Below are 27,184 nucleotides of genomic sequence, written 5' to 3' on the forward strand. Positions count from 1 at the left end.
TTGATTTTCCTAGTTACTAGAAATTTGAACTTTGTGCACTGCCTCTTTAGGGTCAATTATGTGCAAAATTCAATGGAACTCTTCTCGTATCCAAAACGGAAACAGAGTGGGGTTAACCACCAGAGAAATGACAAGTCAACATTTTCAAACAGAATCCATTTTTGTAGATGCATGCATGACATTTGCTAATGAGTGATAAATTAAAAAAACTTGACCATACACATTCTTAATATAAATCTAGGAAAAATAGAATTAACTACTCCATGTCGAACCCTAAGTTTTATAAACAGCAGCATAAGTTATAAAGTTAATCACATATTAATCAAAAACTGGTTTGGATTCTATAAAAAATATTTTTGAAACAAACAACTCATATCACAAAAAGTCACTTAAATGAGCTTTTTCTTCTCAAAGAAACTCTTCAAGTGCCACACTTGCCAAGCTGACATTGCTAAGCAAACTGTTAATGACATGATGCTAAACCATGCAACCCTAGAATTTGTAACTTCACTGACTTCTCGCATTTCTGCTTCCCTGTAAGATTAAGAGAAGCATTCAGTACTTCCATATAATATAATGAGAATAAATATAAATGTAGCAATAACTGAGTTTGATCATACAAATTTGGTCAGGGAAAACATAAGGAAACTGAATTGTGATATTAGAATGTTCTTAGATTTTCTTAGAATCAAGTAACATAATTTCTGAACAAATCATTTGATCAATAGGTGGCTAAGGACGACAGGAGTTGTGCAAGGGGGGAAAATGGGGGTGGTTGGGGTAAGAACGAGCATGAGAGTTTTAAAATGTCTTCTTTTCCTTGGACCCTTGGAATAGCTAGCAATTATGTCACAACATTTTACATTCAGCCTAGCCAACAAGCCTTTTTGAAGTAATGGGACTACCCTTGTGCAGTCCAGGGAACGTCCACTTAGTATGTATTAATTTGTTTTATATTCCCTTAAGTTAAATCACAGAACAAAGCTTGGGATCAAAACTCCCTTGCCCATCTACCTACACCCTCCATTTAAGGCTTACCGTAATTTCTGACCATTCAATAATGCTATTTTCAAGGCAGTCTTATCGGATGTTAATTTGATAAAGTTGCTTTAGCAATCAATCTTATAAGAGATTGCTTTCTGTCATCTCCTTTGAGGCTGTACCTTGTATATCTACCAGAAAAATGGATCAAGGAAGTCAAATTGTTATGAAGCAATCACACTGAGAAGGATGCTAATCATCTCCTTGTTGGTTTGAAGCTCAGAAGATTTCTAGTTTCCATACGGCAAAAATTAGCATATGGCATCAGAACTTTACTCGAAGGACTGGAAAAGTGCACAACCTTGGATAATTGAAAAGAATATGGCAAAACAACCTTGAATAAAGAGGCATCTTGAAAAATTAAGAAATGGAGTGGCATAATTATAATTAACTATGAGGTAAGGCTCCAGAGAGAAAGAAGGGCAATTTTAGTCCCTCTCATGTTGAGTATAGACAGAGCAGGAACACCAACTATACTCCACCTAAAGAAGATTAAGGAGCAAGAAATGGAGATGTTGGCAGTTTGGTTGATGTAAGTGAGAGAAGCAAGAGCAAGAGTATCTAGTCAAACATTATTGCACCATCACCTCTGGGGGCTTTTTTAAAGGATACATAACATGGGTTATTTTTAAGTCCATCTTCTATTTTCAGATCCACACACAGGATTGCCAAATTCTGACCATAAAATACAGATGCAGCAATGTAAAATTAGCATTTGTGTAATAAAAACTGTGTTTGGCTTGGGAAAGAAAATCAGTAGAATCATCATGGTTTATTATCGGCCACAAAGCCTCTTTGGGTAAGCTCTGGATTTCATGTGAAGCTCTTTCATCCTGAATCTGTTTTTGTGTGGCACGATCGTTGAAAAGGACTGATATCATAAAACCCATCTTTTTACCATGCCATGGAATTTCCCAGCCCTGGCCTACAAATGCTGATATAGAGATGTCATAGAATAGGTAAAATAAATATTAGATATGTAATCTGATTTACAAATATTAGAGTTGACATTTTATTTTTTCTTGTGTAATATAAAGTTTGCTGTTGTTTTGGAGAAACATTTTAATAGAGTTATGATGAGTTATTTTCAGTCACAAAGTCTCACTGTTAATCTGTGATTATTTTGAATGTGTGGGGCTCTTTCCTAGCCTGAATCTGTTCTAATCTGGTAGCATGGTATGGGTTAAAAACTTATAATCTTATCTTTTTATTATGGATGTATACCCATAATCTTATCTTTTTATTATGGATGTATACCCATAATCTTATCTTTTTATTATGGATGTATACCCAGGATCCCAAAAGCCAAACACCACATACTAATGCAGAAATGTAATATAACTTCTTATGTAACATTAAATTTTCTGTTTTTCTAATCTGGAAGCATGGTATGCATTAAAACTTAAAAACATTAACAGTCCATCTTTCTATTATAGATGTATACCCAGGATCCCAAATGCCAAACACCACATACTAATGCAGCAATATAATATAAGTTTTTATGTGACATAAAATTTTGTCTTTAACATAATGATCAGGAAAATGTGAGGTGGAAGCTAAATCCAAAATATTTTACAAAACTAAATTTCGATGGGGCATTAAGAGGAAATCCTAGGCCTGTGGTGTCAGGTGTAGTCATTTGTCATGAACATGGGACATTTTTGCTTGGGGCTTCTATATTCCTGGATACCTAAACAAAAAAAAATCGTGGAATATGAAGCAGTAACAGATTAATTTCTGTTAAATCATTGAAACTGAAAAAGGTTGTAGTTGAAGAAGACTCTCAAGTGGTCATAAATGGCCCTTGAAAGGAACATGCCCAAACTAGAAATCAGAGTCTTTTGGAGGAAGCTGCACACACCAATAAGGCCTTTTGTAAGATCATTTTCTCACATTAGTATAGAGAACCTAACTTGGCAGCTGGCCTTTTAGCCATTTGTGACATCAATCAAGATCTTCACCAAAATATAGTTTTTTCCTTGCCACATTCATGGTCTGGAATCTGTATATCAAATTGAACTTCATTTTTAACTTCCTAAATTCTATATCCCTTGAAATCTCAATTGACACCACCGTAATATGATTAAATAATAAATATCATCATACCTAGCTCATATAACATTACTACCAGAGAATGATTAGCAAACTTTATACTGTATCCCCCGATCTTTGAGATTGGTTAATTCTGTGGGAATGTGGATTACAAGAATGTTGGGCAACTAGCACTGTCTGAGGCTTTTTTAGTGCTTTTGCTTGACAAAACTGATCTGGTGTGTACATTGGTTGAGTGGTCTAGCATCAATGAAAGAGCTTGTCAACTACCTAAATCTCCAACACAAGAGCCACAGAAAGACACCACAGTGCCATTTTCAACTGTAGAAAACCAGCAGCCATGGTGCTTGTGAAAGAATTGATGAGAGATCAAGATTGGGTGAAGACAGAACACCTATGTCCAAGGTTTGCATACAGAAAGAATTTATAGAAAACTTTTGTCTCTAGCAATTCTGGACAAGATGTTGAAGTTGTGGCTGCCATATTTATTTCTGACAGCAATATACAGTGGTGAAACTGTAACCCCAAGGTTGGTATCGAACCTAAAGAAAGCTTCATCAATCAATATTGGGCTAGCAATGATGGATAGCTGCCTTAGGTGGAAAGAGAATTTTATGGTTTACTGTGAGCTTCGGAAGCGTAGGGCCTTCTGCAGAGATTTAAGTCATGTTGTGGATAGCTTGTTAATTACCTGCAACACATTAGCATGTCACAACTTACAAAAGAAAAAAGCCAACCCAGCTAAAAACTGCTGAGGTTCTCAAAGGTGTCAAATTTCAACCTCTCGGAATACATAGTTCTTGAATGTGCGACAGTTGAAGACAGCAAGCTGTCGTGGAGGTGCTTCTTCATGGATTGGATGGCTGTAGCGAAGCTGCCACTGGTGCTATGAGGTGGTGGCACGTCAGTGAGGGGATATGAGTGATGAAATATAATGTTGCTGTTTCTGGTTTTGAGAATTTGGCCCTAGGATTGCCATGTAAATCTTGGCCATTTTTAATAAAAATGTTAAGGGACCTCCAAAATGTGGTCATTATTATCTGAAACTATTTCAAAATAATAGTTGTGGTAATAGATATTTTATCTATTTCTATTATAATAAGCTATATGAATTATTGTAAGGATCTCTGAGTAAGGACTTTAATAGAACACTCTCCATTTAATCAAAAGAAAAATGCTATTTGCGGCTACCACAAGGAGAAACAAGTCATTAAAAATATTCATGCAGCATTCATTCCTATCACCTATTCCTCTCTTTGTTGAATATTTCGTTTCTTGACCTAAATATCAAAATTGTAAATTGAAAGAAGGAATCCTCTTTATATTGTCTTTGATCTCAAAGACTGGGACTTGAAGCAATACCTGTCTCTTATATACAACAAGTTATCATGAATAGCCTCTATTGCTCCCTCAAGTTTTGTCATTTCCAGTTCAACACCCTGCATTTTTTAACACACATTATGTCTTGTTGCATCAGATTGTAATCACAAATATTCATGGCACAAGGTGACAATAAGCAAGAAACATATGAAAACAGCCACGGGTGAATAAAAGGTCACAAAAATAGAGTACAAATATTTAAATACAAAACAAAAGGATGGCTTACTTCAATTTTATCTTTTCTTGCAATTGTTTCCCAATCTTTGGCTGCAAGCCCAACCTTCCAGTCAAGATCTACGGTAGAAGTTGCTCCTTCTTGAGGATTTGTTATCCAAAAGCATGCTGTATAAGTACCAGGTTCCTTTGACGTGAATCCAAATTGACCAGACAAAACATTTTCTGCGTGGTGTAATGAACCTCCATAAGGTGAATTCACCTGCACAACAGGTCCTTAGTATTACTCCAAATATAAACTACATCATTTGCTATCATCCAATTCCCAGTTACAATCCAGTAAATAGTTCTAAAATGTGCTCTATGTATTCTTCAACTTAGATTATAAAAAAGAGAATAAGCTCGTCAAAAAGCAGTTACATTTTGTATGAGATTTTCACATTTATCTTTGGCTCTCTTGTCTCAGATTCCATTCCAAATTATCTAATTAGAAAAAAAAAATAGACTGATCTGCCCTCAAATTTTGTCCAAGAAAGAAAGCTATGACCTCCTCTGGCCCTTCTGATTCTACAAGAAGTAGTACTGCAAGATTCATAGAAAATTTCAGTCGACAATCTGCTGACATTTTCTGCAACAGGAAGAAACTAATGATTTGACCAAATTTTCCACAGACTAGCAAATGACTGCAAAAAGCCTCCAAGGATTCAATAAAAACACAGGTTACAGAACCTTCAGGAGAAAGCATTATTTTGAGTACCTATAGATAATTATCTAAGGCCAATGACACTCATAGAGTTATGGGACATTTCTTCCCATGAAAAAATTAAAACAAATTAAGTTTATAAAAATTAATTAGAGTATAGTAGAACCAATTACTTAATTAGAAAAAAGAGATGTTAAACAAAATGATCAAAAGAAATTACTTTTGGGTTTGAAAGGTAGCTAAAGGTTAAAAAGAACCTTACAAAAAATAAGACACTCATATTTCAGTGAATTCTTATGAGTGTATATAGAAATTAAAAAATTTAATGTATGCATTATTTTCTAATGATGTAATGAATAGGTGTGACATGTGATGGTTAAAAGCCACCCATTAGATCAAAACACAAACCCATGGAATGGTTATAAAAGGACACGGTTTTTATTATTCTTGAAGCAAGGTAGTTTGGTAGATAGACTATGGACATAGGAGAAGGGGCGCGCAATGTGCATCCAACTAAGGGCATAACTAGGATTGTCCTACCAAGGCTGTTGTGCATGGGCACATTTTCTATTTGATAACGCAAATTCCTCTTGGAGTGTGTCATAGTTACAAGACCTTACCACTGTTCTTCCAAGGGTAAAAAGCTGTTTCCTGGGTTTATCTCATATAATTATAATGTGACTTTTGATCTCACGTTCATTATTTGAAGATTGATGAAAATCAATAAATGCACACTTTAGTTACTGAGTTTCATATTCTAGATTTTTAACATTGTGATTAATTAAGTATTGTTCATGAATAAATAAATTGACTTTTTATCTCATGATAAAATATAAACTTCTACTCTTTATTTAATAAATGAAATCCATATTCTAGATGTTTGACATTGTGTTTAATTAAATATTGTTAAGCTTAATTTAAAACCTAAGTTGGTACTACACGTTGTGGTCAATTATATACAACTGATAACCATTATGCTCTCTGGATGTGCTGATGAATCAGAGAGCCCATAGAATGATCTTATTCACTATAAAAGTTGAAAAATATTAAATTAATTAATAACTGAGAAATAAAATGTTGAGGTGTCACCATCCCAAAAGAGAGGAGCATTTAATATTTGAAGCACTTGGTAGTCATCCTTATCGGTTGAATTTACCACCACCATCCTCTCCCTAGTTCTATACAAACCACAGTTACAAGAATCAGACTAGACATGGACTCAAAAAGCTGATTTTTGACTCGGAGTCAGACTTAGCAGCCAAACACACCAAAAACTCAGCAAAGACAGCAAATTAAAAAACCAAAGAAATTAAGAGGAAGATCTAAGATTAATGCAGGTTGAAAACAGGAACCTTAAGCCTCGGCTTCAAATTACAATGATTAGTAGTATATCATGTTAACCGAAGATCGACTTTGTAGGATCCTCTTAATGGTTGGGGTCATAGGGGCTTGGTCATGAAAAGATGTGCTTATAATCAAGATCTCCAGTTGTTTTATTTAAAATCATATAGGAAAAATTACATGAAGTGTTATATATTCTAATTTTTAAGCTATAATGTAAAATTAGGATAACTGATTGAAATCACTTGTAAACTATACACAGTGATATAATCGGCATATGAGTGGCCCTTGCCCTCGTCATTTGCAGTTCCAATAATTGAGATGGGCATTGTAAATTCTTGAGATCGGGACTCTAGTGTCTAGGGCTGCACCGGGGGTTTTTCTTAACCCCATTCTCTTCCCCTGGCGCCTGCATTGAACGGAGATGTAAAACTTATTTTGATTTATGTAAATATATAAAGAACCTTTGGTCGATTGCCTATCAAAAAAAACAACCCAAGAAATAAGAGAGCTTTAAGGATTTGTACATGTTCCATGCACACTTAAATAAATAAAGCTTAAAAAGACAATAAAATCATCAAGTAGAAGCAAATTTGATCATGAACACAACTATACATCAATCATATGAATATAAATGCAAATTGTAGCTGAAGGAAATGACACACTTAGATATATAAATATTGGCAAAATTATACAGAACTCATGGAATATTAAAATCCATGGAATCAAAACAAATATCACAACTCAAATACAAGACAATGGCTCAAAGGATGTTGCATTACTCATCCCAAAATCACAACAATTCATCTGATGGCATCTAAGATGGATCCTACATGATGATGTAGCCATTGTATTTGTTTTTGTCTCAATAACTGGTGTGTATGTTCAAGAAGAATTTATTAGTATTTTTTTTAAGCCTTCAATATTAGCAACATGGTTTTTTGACAAGCTCATTAACAAAGAGGAAAGATTAATTAAAAAGATAAATGGTAATGTTCTTATTTGACTTCAGCTAGGCTACTAATAGATAGGATTCCTCTATGAGTTGTCTATGCAAGGCATGATTGATACATTTTGCATTATGAAATTGAATTTATTGACAACTTTGACTTAATTTATATTAAGCAGTACAAGGATTGTAGCATGCCAACTTTGCCTATGGTGGTTTTGTATACTAAAAAAATTGTCCAATATATGAAATAAGATAATCCTTGATTGTGACTTTGACTGTGAATATGAAGGGATTCGCAACAAAAGAGGTGCATTTTGTAGATTCTTCTAATCATGATTTATTACTAACCTATCCCTTGCTTATACTTTTAGTTTGATGGGGGTTTGAAGACAACACCACAATGAGTTTGAGGGCCGCACCACTTGCCAAGGTCTGAGGCAACACCCATCATGAAGGTTTGGAGATAGCACCCCAAACAAGGTCAAGGAGTAGTGCCCCTTGCGAGAGTCAAAGGGTAGTGCCTCTTGTGAGGTTTGAGGATTGAGGGTCATGGTATAGAGCACTGCCACCAAGCCCAAATGATGACCTTCAAAACAATACAAATCTTCATGGAGCACACCACTTTCATTTATTTTTTTGAAATCTTAGATGGGCATGTCATAAACCAAAAAAGCATTTACATTTTGTGACCTTCTTTTATGAAATAAATTATAATGGCTACGTCTTAGGCCCAAATTTGGTAAGTCTAGGCAAGTCTCCAGACAAGGTGAATCTAGGAAAGACTCGACCAAGTCTCCTAGACTCAACCAGCCTAGCTCACCTCGGAGTTGGTGAATCTAGAAGAGTCATCTTACTACAATATAAACTCAACACCTAGCTTGGATTTGCATATACTTTGCATTGTTGCATACTTTGGCATGAATGTACATTGATTCCTATAACTACTTATCTTTGAGCTCTTGATGCAATATATTGTCATCTTTACATTTGCCCATCTCTTGGAATCATAGGTCCTATAACTATGTTATTTCTTTTAAAATTTTATAGCTTAATTATCTCATAGAAAGATCTTAGTTATTCATCTATTTAGATTTCTAACATGGTATCAAAGCTTTGGTCTTAAGAGTTTCAAGAACAAGGAATCCAGACTGAGAGATAAAAGCTTTTCATCTAATCTTCTAAATTCTTATATGCTCTTATCTTGTGTATCAACATGACCTAAAGAATCAAAGAAAAAATATGAAGATCTATTAATTCATGTTTGCATGTGTGGTTTGGTGATATTTGGTGATTGCAGCTATTCTGACTATGACGGCAGCATTTTTGTCTGTTTCAACATGTCCACATGGCTTGAGGAAGTAGAATTTGGCTTATGTTCACTCAATCTTGCTGCTATATGATACAGTAGCAAACAAGGGTTTGAAGCTTAAAAAACTTTTTAGGGAAGGCACATTAAAAAAAAAAATTTAACATTTGTTCACAACAATGAAAAACCTTTTGGGTATTTGTTATTTTTTGCAAATAATGAGCGGATCTTGCAAAAATGGTTGCCAAAATAGCATCACAACTATTTTCTTACAAGCTGAAAGTTGAATTTACGTTACAAATTCATTTTCTGCATGGTGGGAAGTAAAACACTTTCTGGGTTTTGTCAGTAACATCCATATACTTCATGGCCATCTACTAATTTTCGATGCTTCAAGTAAACTTTGCAGAAATTAAATCAGAAGAAAAACTTTTTTGCCAGAAGGGTTTTTCTTGCAGGTCAAATTCAACCTTATTTCCATCCAATGTAGATTTGATAAAAAAAAAATCATTTTTTGCCAAATCTTGCAGGTTGAAGCTATGTGTTGTTTTTTACGTCAATGGACCATAACTTTAACCCAAAAGCTCCATTTTTCAAAAACAAATAGTCATTTGAAAGCTATTGAAGAGCACTACTTAGCTACACAGTTATTTTTTCCAAATTTATGTATGTAAACGCGCTAATCATTGAGTGTAAAAATTGTAATCTTTGGTGTAGTGATTTTTGAGACTAGTGGAGAAGGGCGCATGTCTCTTGGTGTCTTTTTTGCATTTTGCCTTTATGTGCACTTAACTTATAAAGTGCTCTTTCATGTATCATTCTTTGAAGGATTATACAAGCATTTTATAACCATGAATTTAGATAACGATTCACCTTTTGGGGGTCATCATGTCTTTTAGTATTTATTTCCATCCTTCTATTGTCAAGCTAGTTTCAAAGAGCTATTGCTCTTGGAAAATATTTATTGCCCTATCTCCTTGGATTGGTCACTCAACCAAGTGACTTTAAATAGAAGAACTACATGGTTTAACAATAATGACATCATTTATGGACTAATATGTCTCACAATTTATGAGAAATTTATGCATCACATAGAACAAATTAAGTGCCCTTTCCCTACTTGGACCATCATCCAACAATTATATGGAGATTTTGGATCTTTATTTTGATAGTGTTATTTCCTTTGATAACCACACTCATATAGATGATTGCCCCATCTTGTGTGGACACCTTCTCTTGGGATGGTCAGTTAATTTGGTTGAGATAACATTAATACCGCATCTACAATACCTATTGCTACTAGAAAGTTCAAAGTTGCTTCTTCAAAAGCTTTCAGTAACTCTTTGTAGCAAGCATATAGTCTTTTGGAGTCAACATTGAGGGATGATTTCTTGACAAGTATGTAAGACTTGTTTGTGGAGCCTTCTACTGCAAACGTGGGAGTCATTATTGATTGCATTCATTTTCTCTTTGGCAGAGTTGAATCTTCTTCAATCGTTGTGAGGGAACATTCAAAATCTCTTGTTCTTTCCCCACATGATCACTGATCATAATTTGACAAGAGCGTGGAGATTTTTGAGCAACATTTGGAGGAGACATTTTTGTCTTCAAAAGGGATACTTGAATCTTTGGATCCTATTCTACATACTTCTCTACTATATTCTATATTGCCATCTTCATCAACATGAAGACACTTGAGGAAAATTCAAACTTACGCACATTTTGAGATTTTTTCCTACATATTTGTAATGTCCACTTTTGGTGCTTAGCCAATCCATACACGTTTAGCCAGTTTCCAATCCTTTTGAAGGCTAACTGGTTAATCAAGAGAACTCTAACATTCTTGGAGAAGCATTTGATCAATCTTGTAAAGCAATTCGTCTTTCATTTGAGTTTCAATTGTTAGATGGAGCCCTTTGATACGTTTTAAAATTGATTACTTACTTTTAGGTTGCCCCTCAAACTTTTTGGAGCAAGCTATTTTTGGAAAGTCACCTAATTGCCTCCAATCATCGCCCCTAGTCTTCAATATCAATTTGGTATGGTAAAAATTAGTAAATCATATCATTTGGGTATTTCCGAAACTTGGTATATTAGTAGATTGTTTAATGATTTAATTAATATTTCACTTAAGTTGTCTAATGTTGGAAACAAAATGGACAACTAAGTTCAAAAGCTCAATCATAAGGTGGTGAAAATTTATTTCTAATGGACACTTTGGAAAAGGCACTTTATTGACGAGAAAACATTATTATTCTTCAAAAGGAGAAAAGTGCTGCATAATATTAATTTATTTAAGGGAGTTTTTGAGCGGAAAAAAGCAATATATTATTGCTATAAATTTATAAGAAAAGGTTAAAAGGATTCATTTGGGCTGCTGATAATTCGATTTTGCTGCTGCACTTTGAAGAGAACTTGTGTTCTCACAAAACCTTGCCAACAAAACCCTGTTGAGTTTGCTGGTTTTAATGGTTAAAGATCCTCCCTAGCTGATTTATGGTGACTTCACTTCAGAAATCAAATCGGAGCTTCAATGGAGTTTATTGTTTTCTACAAAGACTTTGAGGTTTGCTAATATATTTTGAAGTCTTTGTTTGATTGATGCGTTAAGAACTTGCAAACTTTTAAGTGTTGAACTTCCTTGCTAAACTGATTCTTCCATTTCATGGAGGGAGCGCCAATGTCAGAGTATGGCATGTTTGTGGTTTCTGAGTTAGCTTGCAACTTGATTTAGAGTGATTTTGACTGTATGAAGATACTGGGTTGTAGAAATTCACTATAAGATGATTTCTTGTTGAAAATTATGTTGAAAGGAGTTTGGGGTTTGTAGCACTAGGGTTTGATGATATTTCAGATCTCTTCCTTGCTGTTTTAGATTTCAGACCTGCATATGACAGATATTTCATACTAAAAAGTGAGTTTTCAATGAGTTTCAAAATTCCTGCATCAACTACAATGTTTGAGCAGTGATGTGTATAATTCATTGTGTTATTTGAGTGATTTCTATGTTACAAGATTCAAGAATTGGCAGATTAACGGATTTCCGGATGATTGATTGATTAACAGAGGAACAAATGTGTTCTTTATAAAGAATTACAAGGACGTTGTTTAAAAGAAACAACGTAGACTGAAGACGAAATTAGAAACAAAACTGAAGACAGGATAAGAAATATTCCTATCTAGACTGAAAGACGGACTACAGACAAGTAGTTGACACTGAAGACAGGATAGGAAACATTACTATTTAGACTGAAAGACGGACTACAGACAAGTAGTTGACACTGAAGACAGGATAGGAAACATTACTATCTAGACTGAAAGACGGACTACAGACAAGTAGTTGACACTAAAGACAAGATAGGAAACATTCCTATCTAGACTGAAAGACGGACTATAGACAAGTAGTTGACCATTATAGAAAGTATTTAACTAAGGAGATAATATCTTAATATTCTACATAATAATCAATGTCATTTCAAACTCATATTGCCTATTATTTTATATCAGATCTGTATGTAAGTGTTTGATAATGATTTTCAATGTTACTTCAGTGATTACATGACTTCTTTATTATCTACTGCAGTTGCCCTTTACTTGGATATCATTTATTTTTAATTCATACGATTTACAATGATACTACTTCTTGAAATGTATTGCAGTGTATTTCAGTTTGAAAATAAAGAAAGCTTATATTGCAGCTCTTGTTAATCATTGAATCACTTAATCTTAGTTGCAACAATATACTTTTGTAATAACCAGATGGTTGTACCATAGGTTGCTTTCATGCATGCATTTCACAAATTTAAATATTGGACAGTTTACCCACAATATATATAGCATTTCATAACTATCCTTGCCTGAAATTTTTTATCATTTTAGTTTGAACCAAGACTTGGCTCATACCAGCAACTTGCATGTTCATCCTGAGTTGGCTTACTGGTGGACTTGTGATCTTGAAAGAGAGGTCACAAGTTCAAATCCTACAAGAGGGTAGAGCATGTACACCTCATTTTTAGCACAGTTAGGTGTCTCCCACGAGGAGTGCAAGGTAGTCCCATATTGATTTCACCATTAGACCAAAAAGCATATGGCTGGTATCGTGGACTAAACAAGGACCTTTCCTTTCCTTTTCTTGTTTGTCATGCACTATGCTGAATAAGTGTAAAAGTGATTGGCTCAGCTGCCTAGTTCATGTTTGTGTTGCACATTACACACTCCATTGAATAAGCATGGCATGTGATCATCATGAACGTACTCATTTGCAAGGCATGCGTTAGAGCAGCAGATTGACTACAAGGTGATCCTAAGCACAGTATGCTCTCACTTTCCTAATCAGGGATCTGGGTAATCAGAATCTGTATCAAAAACTGCCTGTCACATGGTTTTCCATTGAGAGTATTTGGGAAAAATAAAAGCATGGGTAGTCATTACAATTTTCCTTTTAGGAAATTGAAGATATCATGCATACACCTTGGTTTAATTTATTCCTAAGGGGAGGCATCAAATTTGATGATTATGGACCATTTTCCATATCAAAAAATTGAGCATCTACCAATGGTATAGGTTCTACATCGCGAGGGGAACTACTTAGTCCTTCCACCTTTCTCTCTATTTCGGGAGGAGGGGGGATGTACTTAAAATCTAGAGGGGGCTTCTTCTTCTTTGTGAGTGATTTTTATGTACATGGTTACTTCATCAGGCCTCACTTGTCAAGACCCATCATCAGCCAACCAACCCAAGCTATGCTTAAGGGGGATTGTTAGTGTAGCTTTATTTTCTTAGTGCCGGATATTAATTTCCCTTAGTCATAGGTTTTTCCTACACTTTTATTAAACATGCAGAGATGAGTATAATTAATTAATAACTAGAAGATAAGGTGTTGAGGTGTCACCATCCTAAAACAGACAAGCATTAATATTTGGAGTACTTGGTGGTCACTCCCTATTGGTTGAATTTGCTTACTCCATCCTTTCCCTGGTTCTATATTAACTCACTTCCTAGCTTGTATTTGCATTAACTTTTGTATTGTTGCATACTTTTGACATAAATGTACATTGATGCATGCAGTCATTCTTCTGCAACTTATCTTTCAGCTCCTAATGCAATATTGTCGTCTTGACAATTGCACATCTCTTGGATGAAATGGTAATCGATTGATACTCAATGAGCAGCTACAAAGGAGATGAAGGCTCCTTAAATAAAGAAGTACAAAGATTGTTTCTAAAAGAAATAATTGTTAAATGAGAACTAAAATAGAAATATACTCAAAAAATTAATTGACTAGATACATCTAACTGACTTAAATGACCATTATGAGGTAAATAATAAATTTATTATTCTAATACCCTTCCTTAATGGTCAACTTATTAACTAACAACCCTACAGAAGACTGAATCTGCAGATCATTTGGCCATGAATGCATGGAAGGCTGCCCTTGTGAACACTCTACAACATGAGCCTGTTGTTGAGACCCTTCATGATGCTGTAAAACTTCTTATTATGACCAATTTTACCATAATCCTTCCACCATGAAGTGAGGTAGCAAAGTTGTCCCTCCCTTAATCAAAAGAGACTGAGATCAGCTTTGAAAAACTTCACAACTTTGAAAAACAACATTTTTGACAAAAATTGTCAAAAGCAACAACACACAAGTAAACTCCAGTACATTTGCAAGAATATTTACCCTTCAAATTCCCAGTGCAATGCAAATCACTCTGTAAGAAACCATGAATTTTTTTTTAAAACGTCAAAACATTTAATCAAAGCCAGAAAGCAATGATTTTGTGAAAATGAAGGTTTTTGACAATTTTTTTCACAAAATCATTGCTTTCTGTGGAAAACGAATAAAAAAACCCTCCCTCCATGAGCAAATATAGCCAAAAAAAACCACAACAAAGAAAACCACGATTTTTATGGAGAAGGTGAGCAAAGTTCTATTGAAAAAAACTCACCATTTTTGTGAAAATTTTGAGCAGAATCCACAAACTTAGTAAAGAAATCAAAAGTCTGCGTGATTTTTTTGGAAAAAATAGAAAAGATCCATCATGATTTTTTGTAGAAAAAAAAATATATGGAAAGCCAGAAACAAAAGACTGCAATTTTTAGGACAAAATCACATGAAAACCTCCATGATTTTTTTTTTTTAAAAAGAAGCAGAAAACTCTTCATCCATTTGTTTTTTTCTGGGAAATAAATTGGCCAACCCTCCAACCATGACTTTTTGTGGAAAACGAATAAAAAAACCCTCCCTCCATGAGCAAATATAGCCAAAAAAAACCTCCAAAAGTTGCAATTTTGAGATATAGAATCTGTGCTAATAAAAAGACTTTTGAGATCTGCAAAGAAAACCTTCAAAATCTTTAGAGATTTGCAATTTCAAAAGCCCTCATTTTTTAAACCATCAATTTTCATTTAAAAATCAGAAAAAATCTATTAGAAATTTCTTTAAAAAATGGATTCTACACAATTTTTCATAAAGAATTGTAAAAACTTATGGAATTTAATTCTAAGAGAAACTACAAAAACTAACCTATGGGCTCCGATGCCATGGAATGATTATCAATTGATATTCAATGATTAATTATGAAGGACACAAAGGCTAGACAATGTTTCTAAAAGAAACAATTGTTAACTAACTGAAATAGAAATATACCAAACTATCTGACTGACTAGACACATCAAGCACCACATGCATCTAAGTGACTTAAATGACCATTATGAGGTAAATAAATAATACGATATTATTCTAATATTGAAATCACAAGTCTGTAATTTTGTTATTTATTTACAGTTTTATTATTTATAACTTATTTCTCTCAGAAAAATCTCGTTTAGTTTTTTGTTTCAGATTTCTAACAACTATCACTACTTTAAATCTACAATATTCAGTCTACAAGAAAATCACCATTTAATTTAAAGTGGACATCTTACATTTATCATTTGACATGGGGAACAAAAGGAGGCTGTTACCAACAAAGGAGGGAATATTGTTAGTCCTCATATGCTAAGCATCTTGGTTAGTTGGTAGGCAACCTATGATTAGTAAATATATCTCTACTCTACGTTGAACATATTGTCATCCAATCCTAGATGCTTTCCACCAGCCCACAATGATCAATGAGACCCTTCATTTGACCACAGTCCAAGGATTGGTTTCCCATATAAGCTCACCTGCTTTGTGTTCCCACTTGGCCTCTATGACTTATTCTCACAAAAACTCCCTTAAAACATCAAGGACAAGGGACTTAATCTCCCATCAACGAGTTCCAAGGAGACCCCAAAGAATATGAACATAGGATTTTGTGAGGCAATGCCTCCTTGTGTAGCTTAGAATTTAATTCATGACAAAATATTTTAAATATATCCTAGAGGCATTAGTTAATCCCTATTTTGATATTTGAAAATGATCCCCACCTCATGGCATATCTAGATTAACACATAATGAGCCCCATCAACAATCTTTAATCATCAATCACAATGATGGACCACAAAATGTAGCCCAGAATGTCAATTCATTTCTCATACACCTTGAAACTACTCTAATATAGCATGAAGTGTCAAAAATGTAGATAGAAACTGACCTCTGTGCTTTTTAATAAGTGGGACCAGACCCTGTTCATCTAAACAAATTGTTAGGTAGTAAATCAAACCTGTGAAAAAAGTCCATAAATCACTTGTTAAATTAGGTCTCTGATCCAGCTGTAATAAGAGAATTATTAAACTTCTGAAATATCTGTCAATGAATGGATGTTTGAACAGTCATTCTGCCTATATCAATACTGGATATTTCAACTTGATTATAAAGCAGAGATATGATTCATGATAGTCATGTCTGTGTAATGTTCAAGCCCTGAGAGGAAGGCCAAAGAAATCCTGCTTATGTTTCCATGAAAAGATGGGTAGACGTCTGCAACAATACACAAATAACAGACATTATGTCTGCCAGTAATGGTCTGCAGTTGACGCTGAACAGCTACAATCTGGTGCATTCTCCATCTACCCTCTAGAATAGCTAGGGATTCTGAGTATGGGGATTTGCGAGAGTATGTAGTAAAATATACTCTACAATATTTATACCACTAGCTAATATCGTGCATGCTAAATAAGTACCCTTGTGAACAGTAACATATTTTTAAGGATAAGTAGACAACCATGTGAGAAACCAAGACCCGTGTGGATTAATTTTTATCTATTGTGGTTTATAAGTACCTCCAGTCTGATATAAAAATGGGGATGTCTAAACTCATAGTTCAAGTTCCTATGATTTGTTTATTAATATTGTAAATAACAAACAGTCAAGCCTTGCTTATGTTTTCACGTTGGAAACCTCTGCATTTTTAATGAGCAAATAGTGGTTTACAAGCTAAGAATGCAATAGTAGGTTGGAAAGCAGACTGAGCTGTTGATAATTAACTGAGCAAGTAGTGTTTTACAAGCTAAGAATGTAATAGTAGGTTTGAAAGCAGACTGAGCTATTGATAATTAACTGAGCAAGTAGTGTTTACAAGCTAAGAATGTAATAGTAGGTTCAAAAGCAGACTGAGCTGTTGATAATTAACTGTGACTCCTTAATTAGAACATTCATGCTTGTCAGTGTTAGGAGTTTTGGGATTTAGAGTCATAACACCATTCATGCTTGTCAATGTCAGGACAATAGTTTGGACCGTTTGCCAATTTTTCCTCAAAATCATGACAACTGTTCTCAGTGTGTCTCTGTCTACAGGGAAGGGCAGCTCAGTTATCCAACATCAGTTTAAATGTTTGTGATGATTTCTAGTCAGAGATTTTGCTGATTTTGGGAGGGTTCATGGCAGATTCATCTTAGTGGCACAATAAGTGTCAAGCTCTACTTTCTTATTGCAGACCATTCCGAATAGAGGGGAACCTTCTCTACTTTTTGGCTGCACCTGGTCATTCACATTTTGCAGATGCAGGGAGGGTTGCAAAATGTTCTGAGAGATTTATGACCACATGACATGTAGAGTCTTCTGTAGGTTAGTTGAGAGAATGATAATTAACAAAGGGTATTAGAATATTTTTAGTATATTAGGTTTTTTCTAAATTTAGCTCGTTATTTTAGAACCTTAGTCAATAGTCATTTAGGCTCTATTTTTATGTTCTCTTAATCAGTTATATTATAAAATATCTTTATTTAGACAACTCTGCTTTTTAGTTAATTCATTTTATAGTGTTTGTAAACTCTATTTATTCGAGTGATTTGTTAATACAATCATTCCGTTTTTTAATGTTTCAAACAGGATGTCATGCTAAATTAACCTAGTCTAACCTCATTGGTGTTCTTTCTCCTCTAATGTGATATTGCTGTCAATATGACAAGCGCACAAATAAGACAAAAGTAGTGATAAGGATATGACAAAATGATGGCAAGGATAATCAAAGGATCATAGTTGTTGAAATGAGGAAAGATGACCTCAATTATATCAATTATTGGGATAGACTGGATGGAAAAGTTTGATTTAGGACTGCCAATGATCAATTGACAAGGTTAAACAATAATTAGGAAACCTGCACTTCCAAGTGGTAGAGGAAATAGATATGAGATAAAGTAAGGAAAACTGAAAAAAATGTTAGAATTGTTTTTTACAACAAAATATGCCATTTGACAGTGGAGGAAAGTAGTAGTAAGGACTAAGTAAGTGGATAAAGAGAGGAGTTAAATGGGAAGAGGGAAGAGTTAAGTGTGAGGAATTATTTAATGAGTTAAAATGGAAAGAGGGAAGATTAATTGGAAGATGCAATTAATAGTTAATAAAATAATTAAACTAATTAATTAATTAATGGGAGATAGACATAACATCAACGAATGATAAAAACCAAACGACCCACATAGAGGAATAATAAGTGAAAAGAGTTGACGCAAGCAGTAACCAATTTTTACTGTCTATTTTTGGAAAGTTATATACTAAGTTGAGGGACACTCGACCCCCAAGTGAGCTATTAAGTTAACATTGTTAAACCTTTAAAATCTTGTTAAACAGAATATCTTGCCACTCAATTCAGTCAAAGATATTGAATTCACAAATTTGTTTGTGTTAATTATTTTCAATAGAATGTAAATCAGTGTGATATGATGCACTCTTTGTGAGATCGTGTTTGTTTTCTTTCCAACATTGGGAGGCCTAGATGAGGGCTTGCCAATTCACAAATCCCACCACCTCTTGCTTAAGGACAACATGGAAATCAAGAGGCAAGTGGAGAGGAAAGTGGAAGACTGAATAGTTAGAATGGAGATAAATCAGAAGGAAAAATAGGTAACTGTAGTGAATTAATAAATATAATTTATTAATTCCTCCACATGTTAGTTAATTAGGCAATTAAATGAAATAAAATTATTTAATTGTGGGAATGATAAAGGGGATAAATAATAAAAATTATTTTTAAACATTGGAGGGACATTAGGATGAGGGGCAAATTAATTAAATAATTATTTGCCCTAGGATGGATTAATGCCAAGAGGACTGAATGATTAGATAATTGACAAAATTATTTAATTGGATAGATAAAAAGAGTGACTGAGGACAAATTGGCAAGAAGTGGTCGAATTGGAAGATGAAGATAATTAATTAAATAATTATAACTATTTAATTAATTAATGGGAGAAAGACACAACATGAACAATTGATAAAAATCACACAAGCAACATAGAGGAATAATCAGTAAAAAGGGTTGACACAAGCGATAACCAATTTTTATTGTCTATGCTACTTATTTTTGGAAAGTAGTGTATTGGACACTCAACCCTCAGACCGAACTATTAAATTAAAATTATTAAACCTTTAAAGTCATATTAAACGCAATATCTTGCCAATCAATTCACTTGAAGATCTCAGGTATTGACTTCACAAATTTGTTTGTGTTACTTATTTTCAAAATAATGTAAATCAGTGTGATATGATGCACTCTTTGCTTATAATGAGAGCTCATGTTTGTTTTCTTTCCATCACTGAGAGGCCTAGAAGAGGGGTTGCCACTTCAGAGATTCCACCACCTCTTGCTTAAAGAGAAATGTGGAAACCATGAAGCATGTGCAATTGCACAAGCATAATCTGAAAAAAAAAAACTACGAAACTCATACAAATCAACTTAATAATTTTTTTCACAATTTGTACTCGCAAGTAATAGAAAGTATTATATCACAAATCACACCCATCAATGGCCAGCATGAACCCCGTTTCATCTGCAAAGATGGAGCAAGAAGTGCAGGCCAGTGGATTAAATAGAAAATTATAAGATTGAAAATTGGTTTCTGGATTTGATTGTGTATGTTTTTTATCATCAACATTTCGGATCACACTTTGTGATCCACCATCAGGATGAGCAAAGAGAGAAAAGGATATGAGAGGTATGTTTTTTTTATCATCAATGTTTTAGATCACACTCTATGATCCATCATCAAGATGAGCAAAGATGGATCCTTTTCTCTCATTGGTCATCCTAATGATGGATCTTAGAGTGTGAACCAAAACACTGATGATAAAAAATATACACAATCTGATGTAGGAGCATCCTAAGTGTAAGGGCAATCTTGCATCACCCAAAAATATTTCTATTTTCAGTTTTTGTGTTTTTTTCTAATAGGGGCTATTCTTGTACAAAGTTGCTATGTGTGGGAGCTTGCTAGTTTTATAGGTTGGTATTATGTGCTCAAATTGTTCTAATCTCATATATAAATTCACCTTTGACATATTAGCCTACTAGTTGAGTTTTATTGTCATATCATATGTATTGGTGCAATTATTGAAGATTTTTAGTATGAATTTTGGCTATCCAAACTTCAAGTCCAATGATGAATGCCTAAATGGCTACAAACGAGGTGAAACCTTGAATGATGGGAGCTTGTGCAATTAATCGTTGTAGATCACTAGTCGAGGATTCCGGAATGGGGTTATAATAGCCCATTGGCGGTTTGCTAGTTATGGTCTCCAGAAGTGGACCCATCCAAAAATATAATTTGTAAATTGTCTTGAGTCGATCATATGTACTAAAGTGTAATGGAATAATATAATATGAAGTTGGTCAGCCTCAAGGATTAGGGATTAGTGTCTAGAACCTTCTCGGGTGGTTAAAAGTGGCTAAATAAGGAAGGCCTGTAGGTTGTCTAGGGCAGTTCTAGGCAATAGTCACAACTCTGTATTGCAGACTGTTGTAAGGAAGGTGCCCATGTGGGTTTCAATATTGTACTTCTGTAATTCCACATTTGCGGCATTAGTAAGAAGCCCATATTTTGTTCTCTCAATTTGTGCTGTTCTCTATTTCTGTTGTTTGTTGCTTTATTAAGGGGAGCACCCTTCATCACAATCAAATCTAGAAACCAATTTGCATTCAAATGGATTGTGGAAATTTGATAATGTTAATAATAAGATTCCTAAAAGCAAAAGATATGGAAAAGGAAAAGCTTCAGCACTTCATGCTTCATATGGACTGAAGAAATGTATTTGTAATTACTGTGTAATTTGTATTATATACTAAAGTTGCTCGATTCTAGTGCTTATGCAAATTCACTGAATATTCAGTAGGTTGCCTGCATCTAAAATATTCAGTCAGGTGTAGGACTTCAGAAGGTTATATGATTTGTCTACAGCACAAGCTTCTTTCTGATTTTTCATAAACAGTGATCCTTTACCTACCAAGTGCTTAGGTTCCTTCCAAAAAGTTTATAAGCGATGTCAATGTGTAATTAATAGTTCAAATGAGACATGTATATTGGAAGAAAATAGCTATCCAGATGTAGAACAGATGGATTATAAAATGATGTTCTCTTTTATGAATGTAACTACATTTTGCTCTATCTCTTCTTCAAAATATAGTCAATTCACTTGTTATTGATAGATTATTTAACTTTGTATAATCTCATTTATAGTCCTTCAGCCAGCTTCCCCTTTTTGGGTTCTTTTCAAATTTCTCATTTTAGTTATATCAAATAACTTTCTTAATGTTAAGACATGGAGAAGAACAGACCCCAGTTCCATTTGGGGGGACTTAAACAGGGTCCCGGTGACTTAGGCATATCACATTCACACTCTCTGACCCACTTTAAAACAGGCATGTTATTGCAGGTGTAACCAGTGTTCCCAGGTGGGTATCAACCCTGATCTTCATCATGGGAATCACTCCACCAGACCATCCAATCATTAGTTCTGTATTTTAAAAGCTATTCTGCAATCTAAAATAATTTTCTCATTGCACTGCAGTGATCTCTTATGGCTTCTGGTACAGGACCCATTTAATCCTGTTTTCACTACAAACCTGAATCCAGAGCCATCTGAAATTTCACCTTGCCTTTTCAGATTTTATGCCATGAGATCTCTTTGCTCCCTTCTGGCCAAACTCAGCAACTGCATTTCTCTGTCCTTGAAAGACAAGCAATTTTTTAAGAGCAAAATAGCAAATAGCTTTGAACTGAATTTAAAATATAGATTTCTTGGGTACTAATTCAATTCACTAGTGTAAACATCAGCATGCATATATACACGTCCCCTTGGATTATATACATAAACAAACATAGAATATGAAGTAGGAAAGAATGCACAGAACACTTGCTTGTGGATCCATTCCCCCAGTGAATCATGATTTACAAGTCGGGTGTTGACCATACTGAAGCAAGTGTAAGACATCAAAAGCCCTCATGTTTTTGAGCTCTGTATGGATTACCAAACTAAATGTCTTAGTACTCACTAAAGTTTGAGAAGTTACTCATAAATATCAGCATTATACATTTACAATTATGGACTTGGATATACACAAATTATTGAGCAAATTGGCATTAGTCCAAATTAATTAGAAATCCATGCATACTTTAAAGTGAAACACCCGATCAATTATTGTTCAGATGGACTTCCTAATAGTTCTTTGCAAATACCAGAGATGTGGATTAAGATCAAAGTTCCTAAACTCCAGTGAAACCTGGGGATGCACATCCAGCCCAAAACACAGAGTACCCAGTGCAGGGATGTCCCTGCAACAGCTACTTGGCATACCCAAGAACCCCCACCATAGTCACACCTGTCGTCGCACCACTTGGGTGTTTGGGTGTTTGGGGACGTCAAGGGTACTTCAGTACTTGGATGCTTCATTACTTGGGTGCTTGGATACTAGTGTGTTTGGGTGCTTCATCCACTCTATTAAGAGGAACAAAACTCACCTGTAATTGGGTGCTTGGGTACTACGTCTACTCTGTTAAGAGGAACAACTTTATCTCTATGTAGGCAGAGAAGCTAATTGTTGTACGCAATGTCTTGCATATCGTAGATCACAAGATACACGTGTACAAAGAGAGCTTGGCAGCTCAATGGGATATAGAGCCCAAGGATCTGGCTCATATTGATGAGGATGAGATTGCAGCAGAAACAGATGTATGGTTGGTTGGTGTTCCTCTTGCCGAACTCAAGCATGAGGAGTCCAATAGTTCCAATGATGAAGACTCTGGCTTGGGGTATGATTAAAGGCTTCCAATCAATACATTTTGTCATTTTGACACGATTTTGTACTTATTTTGATATTGATCATGATTCATATCATGCATGATGCTACTCATTGTAATCAACTTTATCATTATGATATATTGATATTTGATAGAGCTAATATAAATCTTATTTGCTAATAATGCCAATGGGCATTCTACAATGGCAGAATGGGGGAGTGAGATGGTGTGAGTGTGTTAATATTAACTTTTATTCTTCTAGGTTAAATTTGACAAAGATCTACATGTCAAAAGTTAATATCCGTTTAAATTATAATATTTGTAGATATAAATCATCCATTTTTTAAGAAATTAAAATAAAAAGCTTAAATTAGTTAAAAACTAAATAAATGGACATAAAGGAAATATAAATAATTTTAGATGTAGTAAATTAAATTATAATTATTTTGTAGTGGATATATATCAGCATTTCTTTAGATAGATTTATTTAAGATATCTATACTAGTAATTTAGATTTATGTTTGAATCTTGATTCATGAATGTTACTATTTGGTATATACTATGTTACTATTTTGAATGTTCAATGGTTCCGGTTCTTATTGCAATTTTGCTATGTGGAAGTACTTCAATTTGGTATGTATCAAAGTAATGTGAATCGCTGTGATTTAGGCGATTCACACAATTTCACGATCTGACTTAAGGTGTGCGATTCATGGTGAGTCGGTGAATCAGCTCGTTGATTTTTGTGACAAAAATCACTTGAATGGCCTAAATTGGCGATTTTGTTAAAAATCGCCAAAATCGGCCCCAAAAATTGGCAAGTTAGTAAAAAATTGCCAAAAATTACCAATTTTAAAATCTTTGAATTTCAAAGCTTTTTTCACCTTGCCTCGTAGCCGATTCATATGCGATTCACGATTTGAGTAGGCGTTGCTGATTCTGATCCAATTCCGATTTTTGGTTCTTTGGTATGTATACTGTAGCATCATTTCCAAGCCCCTAGGACTCACCCATAGTCATTAGCCTCGGGCCTTGCCAAGTTTGGGCAAGTTTGCACGAGTCTGGAAACTCTGATTAAGATCATTAAGAAAGCGTAAAAGAAAACAAAGTACAAGAGTTTAAATCCAAGGAACCTAAATTACACAATTACAAATAAATTACAGCACAGAAATAGCATACAAACATGATCTGCCCTGAGCTTCAAAAGTAAATTTGACAAATACAAATAGACCCGGGAACCCTTTTCTCCTTCTATAAAACAATTTCAAAATACCAGCCTTCCTACCAGTGTCATCTTCAGATGCTAACATAAATTTACCTGAGTTTTGCACATTTCAAGAGTAATTGCTTAAGTGCCTCTTGGCAGATTATCACAGATGCATTAAAAAATATCATGAACTTGATTGATGCAATCAAAGTTAATAGCCATAACTAAGGACCTAAAGACTTCATTCTTTATCTCCAATCTATTCATCAGTCCCTTCTTCATCACTTTCATGAACTTTCTCAGCCATTATTTTTTCTGCAGTCCCACACGGTTCTGAGTATATACTGTGTCTTCCAGCTACATATCCATCACTCTGAAATTGTATGGTGCCTAACTCTTTGAATAACAATCCTGAAATCCATCTACTATCAAATCCTTGTACACTTAAAGATTTCTATGGTTCTGATGGAGCGAGCTTGTGTCATTGTGCACATACCTACTACTCAATGCACTATGCAAACAGTCATATCATCTTCTTTGAACACGCAAATCCAATTATTTTGAAATCCTTTTGTGCACTGGTGTCTCATACATATGTCAACTTGATCTCAACTTCCTCAATATAGTAGATTTATTTGTTACCTGTGTTGGTATGCTTATAATTTTTCAATGGATCTGATGTCCTTCACCATGGCTGCTTTGTAACTTTATTCGTGATGTTTATACTTTATAGCACTTTGCAAAAAGTCATATCACCTTATTTGAGTGTGTCCTCTGAGAATTTTGAAATATCTATTATCCACTGGTCTTTTGTAACAATGTCGACTTGATTTCAACTTCCTCAAATTGATTAGATTGTTTTGCTACCTGTTTGGTACAAGTGGATATGCTTTCTGTACATCTGAAGGAAATTAGCATTGGTAGTGGTTACAATTCTCTTACAGTTTCTTCCATTTAATCTAAGACTCTTGTGGATAATTTCAATATCAGCATATCTCCAGTCTGTGTCATGAGTTGAAGGATAGTTGCTCTAAGTTCTTTAATGGTTCAATCCCACTGTACTACCTTAATATTCATATATTTTTAATGGATGCCTTCAGATAAGGCTGTGTTGTTATCTTCAGATACACTGGATCTTCCTCATCTGTATCTGTCATTTCTTTCTTTGGTAATTCCAACACTATCCTGGGTTGTTTGACTTTTCTTCCTCTGTACTTTGTAATGTCACCTTTTAGAATATTCCTTAAAACAATAATATTCACTCAATATATGATAATAATTTTATCAAAGATAACAAATATATGGTGTATATTCAGACCAATAAATCATAGCAAAATATCCAAAGTTGACGAAATCGTGAATTTTCCGGAAGTGCTTTGCAAATCTTATTAATTTGAGGATTTCGTCCGTAACACAACAGTGACAATACCAAGGACCCCGTCCCTAAGTTGTCAAGGGCAGGAAAGGATCACCATCCTTCTAACCCTTCCACCATTGTTTAAAAATTGATGCATTCGCACTCTACAATGTCACTTATTTGAAAGGATTTTTCAATGTTTGTTTAACGTGACTATACTACAACCATAGACAGATTCAAATAGTTTGTACTTGGTCAAATCCCTGGAGAGTTCTGTCTACAAACGTCTGTATTAATTTGTAACCAACGCTATTCCCTGCCATCTAAGTCTGCCAGTAGCACAGATACCTACCCTACATGTTCCTGACACGGTAGCGACTCCCTCCATGTTGTGCATTCTCAGCGGTTCATTCTTCTTTTCCTATAAATGTGTAGGAATTCATGACATCTTCCCTGCATCACATATTAAATCGTCCATCCAGCCATCCAGGATTAACTCATTTCTCAACTCCGTCCCAAAATTCAAAATCAGAGTAGCCATAAAATGAAAAGGTTGAAATTCCCATCAGACATGATAGAGAGTTGAAATAGCCTAAAATATTGCATCCCAAGTTTGTGTGCAGGTCCAGGGGACTTTGATGGAGAAAATATCCCACTTGTGGCATCTAAGCCAAAAATTACGCGAGGAAGGGAATTTAGCAAATTAAAAAAAAAAAACTAAGACGCCTACCTCAAATAGTAATCCGAGTCGAATTCGATATTAAGCTCACAAAGATAGGAGATTCGACACTTGCCAATACTTTCTGTGATGTTTAAGTTCAAAACTAGGGTGTGGAATATTTCTCTGAGGGAATCAGGCCAAGGAGATCCCAATTGATCCCCATAGAAATAAATGTGCCCGACGCAAGTGAAAAAGCTTAATTTCAAAGAGAATGGAGAAACCTGTGAAGAGAAGATGGAGGGGGAGGGGAATACCTGAACAGTAATGGCGAGCGCTGATATGGCGTTACGGTGGCCGGGCTCGATCACGGAATAATTTGCCAAGACAACAACATTGGAGTGAACGTCCTCTGAGATGCACTTGGTCCCTGACTTTCCCACTTCAAACCTAATTCCCTGGACGCCTGCCAACGCCGTCAAACAGATTAACACGAATTCTGTCCTCATATCTCTGCAATTTACACTATTTCTCACAAACGCTTCCTCTTGATTAAACTGAAATTGGTCTTAC

The 27,184-nt window shown here is 34.7% G+C and overlaps 1 protein-coding gene across 1 annotated transcript; it reads right to left on the reverse strand.

Moving 5' to 3' along the window:
* Positions 1-297: 297 nt before the first annotated feature.
* LOC149578545 (transmembrane emp24 domain-containing protein p24delta3-like) lies at positions 298-27,184 on the reverse strand. Its single transcript, XM_089829748.1, has 4 exons — positions 26,929-27,184; positions 4,700-4,909; positions 4,456-4,532; positions 298-534 (listed from the first exon to the last, which is right to left on the reverse strand). The coding sequence occupies exons 1-4, from the start codon at positions 27,118-27,120 to the stop codon at positions 390-392; spliced, it is 624 nt and encodes a 207-aa protein (XP_089685874.1). The 5' UTR covers positions 27,121-27,184; the 3' UTR covers positions 298-389.

This window comes from Cupressus sempervirens, chromosome 1 (assembly GCF_028749045.1).
Source record: "Cupressus sempervirens isolate cs-2001-9-10 chromosome 1, ASM2874904v1, whole genome shotgun sequence".
In the NCBI taxonomy this organism is placed as follows: domain Eukaryota; kingdom Viridiplantae; phylum Streptophyta; class Pinopsida; order Cupressales; family Cupressaceae; genus Cupressus; species Cupressus sempervirens.

Coding starts and splice junctions, on each gene's coding strand:
- LOC149578545 (XM_089829748.1), bottom strand. CDS start 27,120: ATGAGGACAGAATTCGTGTTAATCTGTTTGACGGCGTTGGCAGGCGTC. Junction 4,910..26,928: donor CGCTCGCCATTACTGTTCAG/GTATTCCCCTCC, acceptor CCTGTTGTGCAG/GTGAATTCACCTTATGGAGG. Junction 535..4,455: donor TTGTTGTATATAAGAGACAG/GTATTGCTTCAA, acceptor TTAATCTTACAG/GGAAGCAGAAATGCGAGAAG.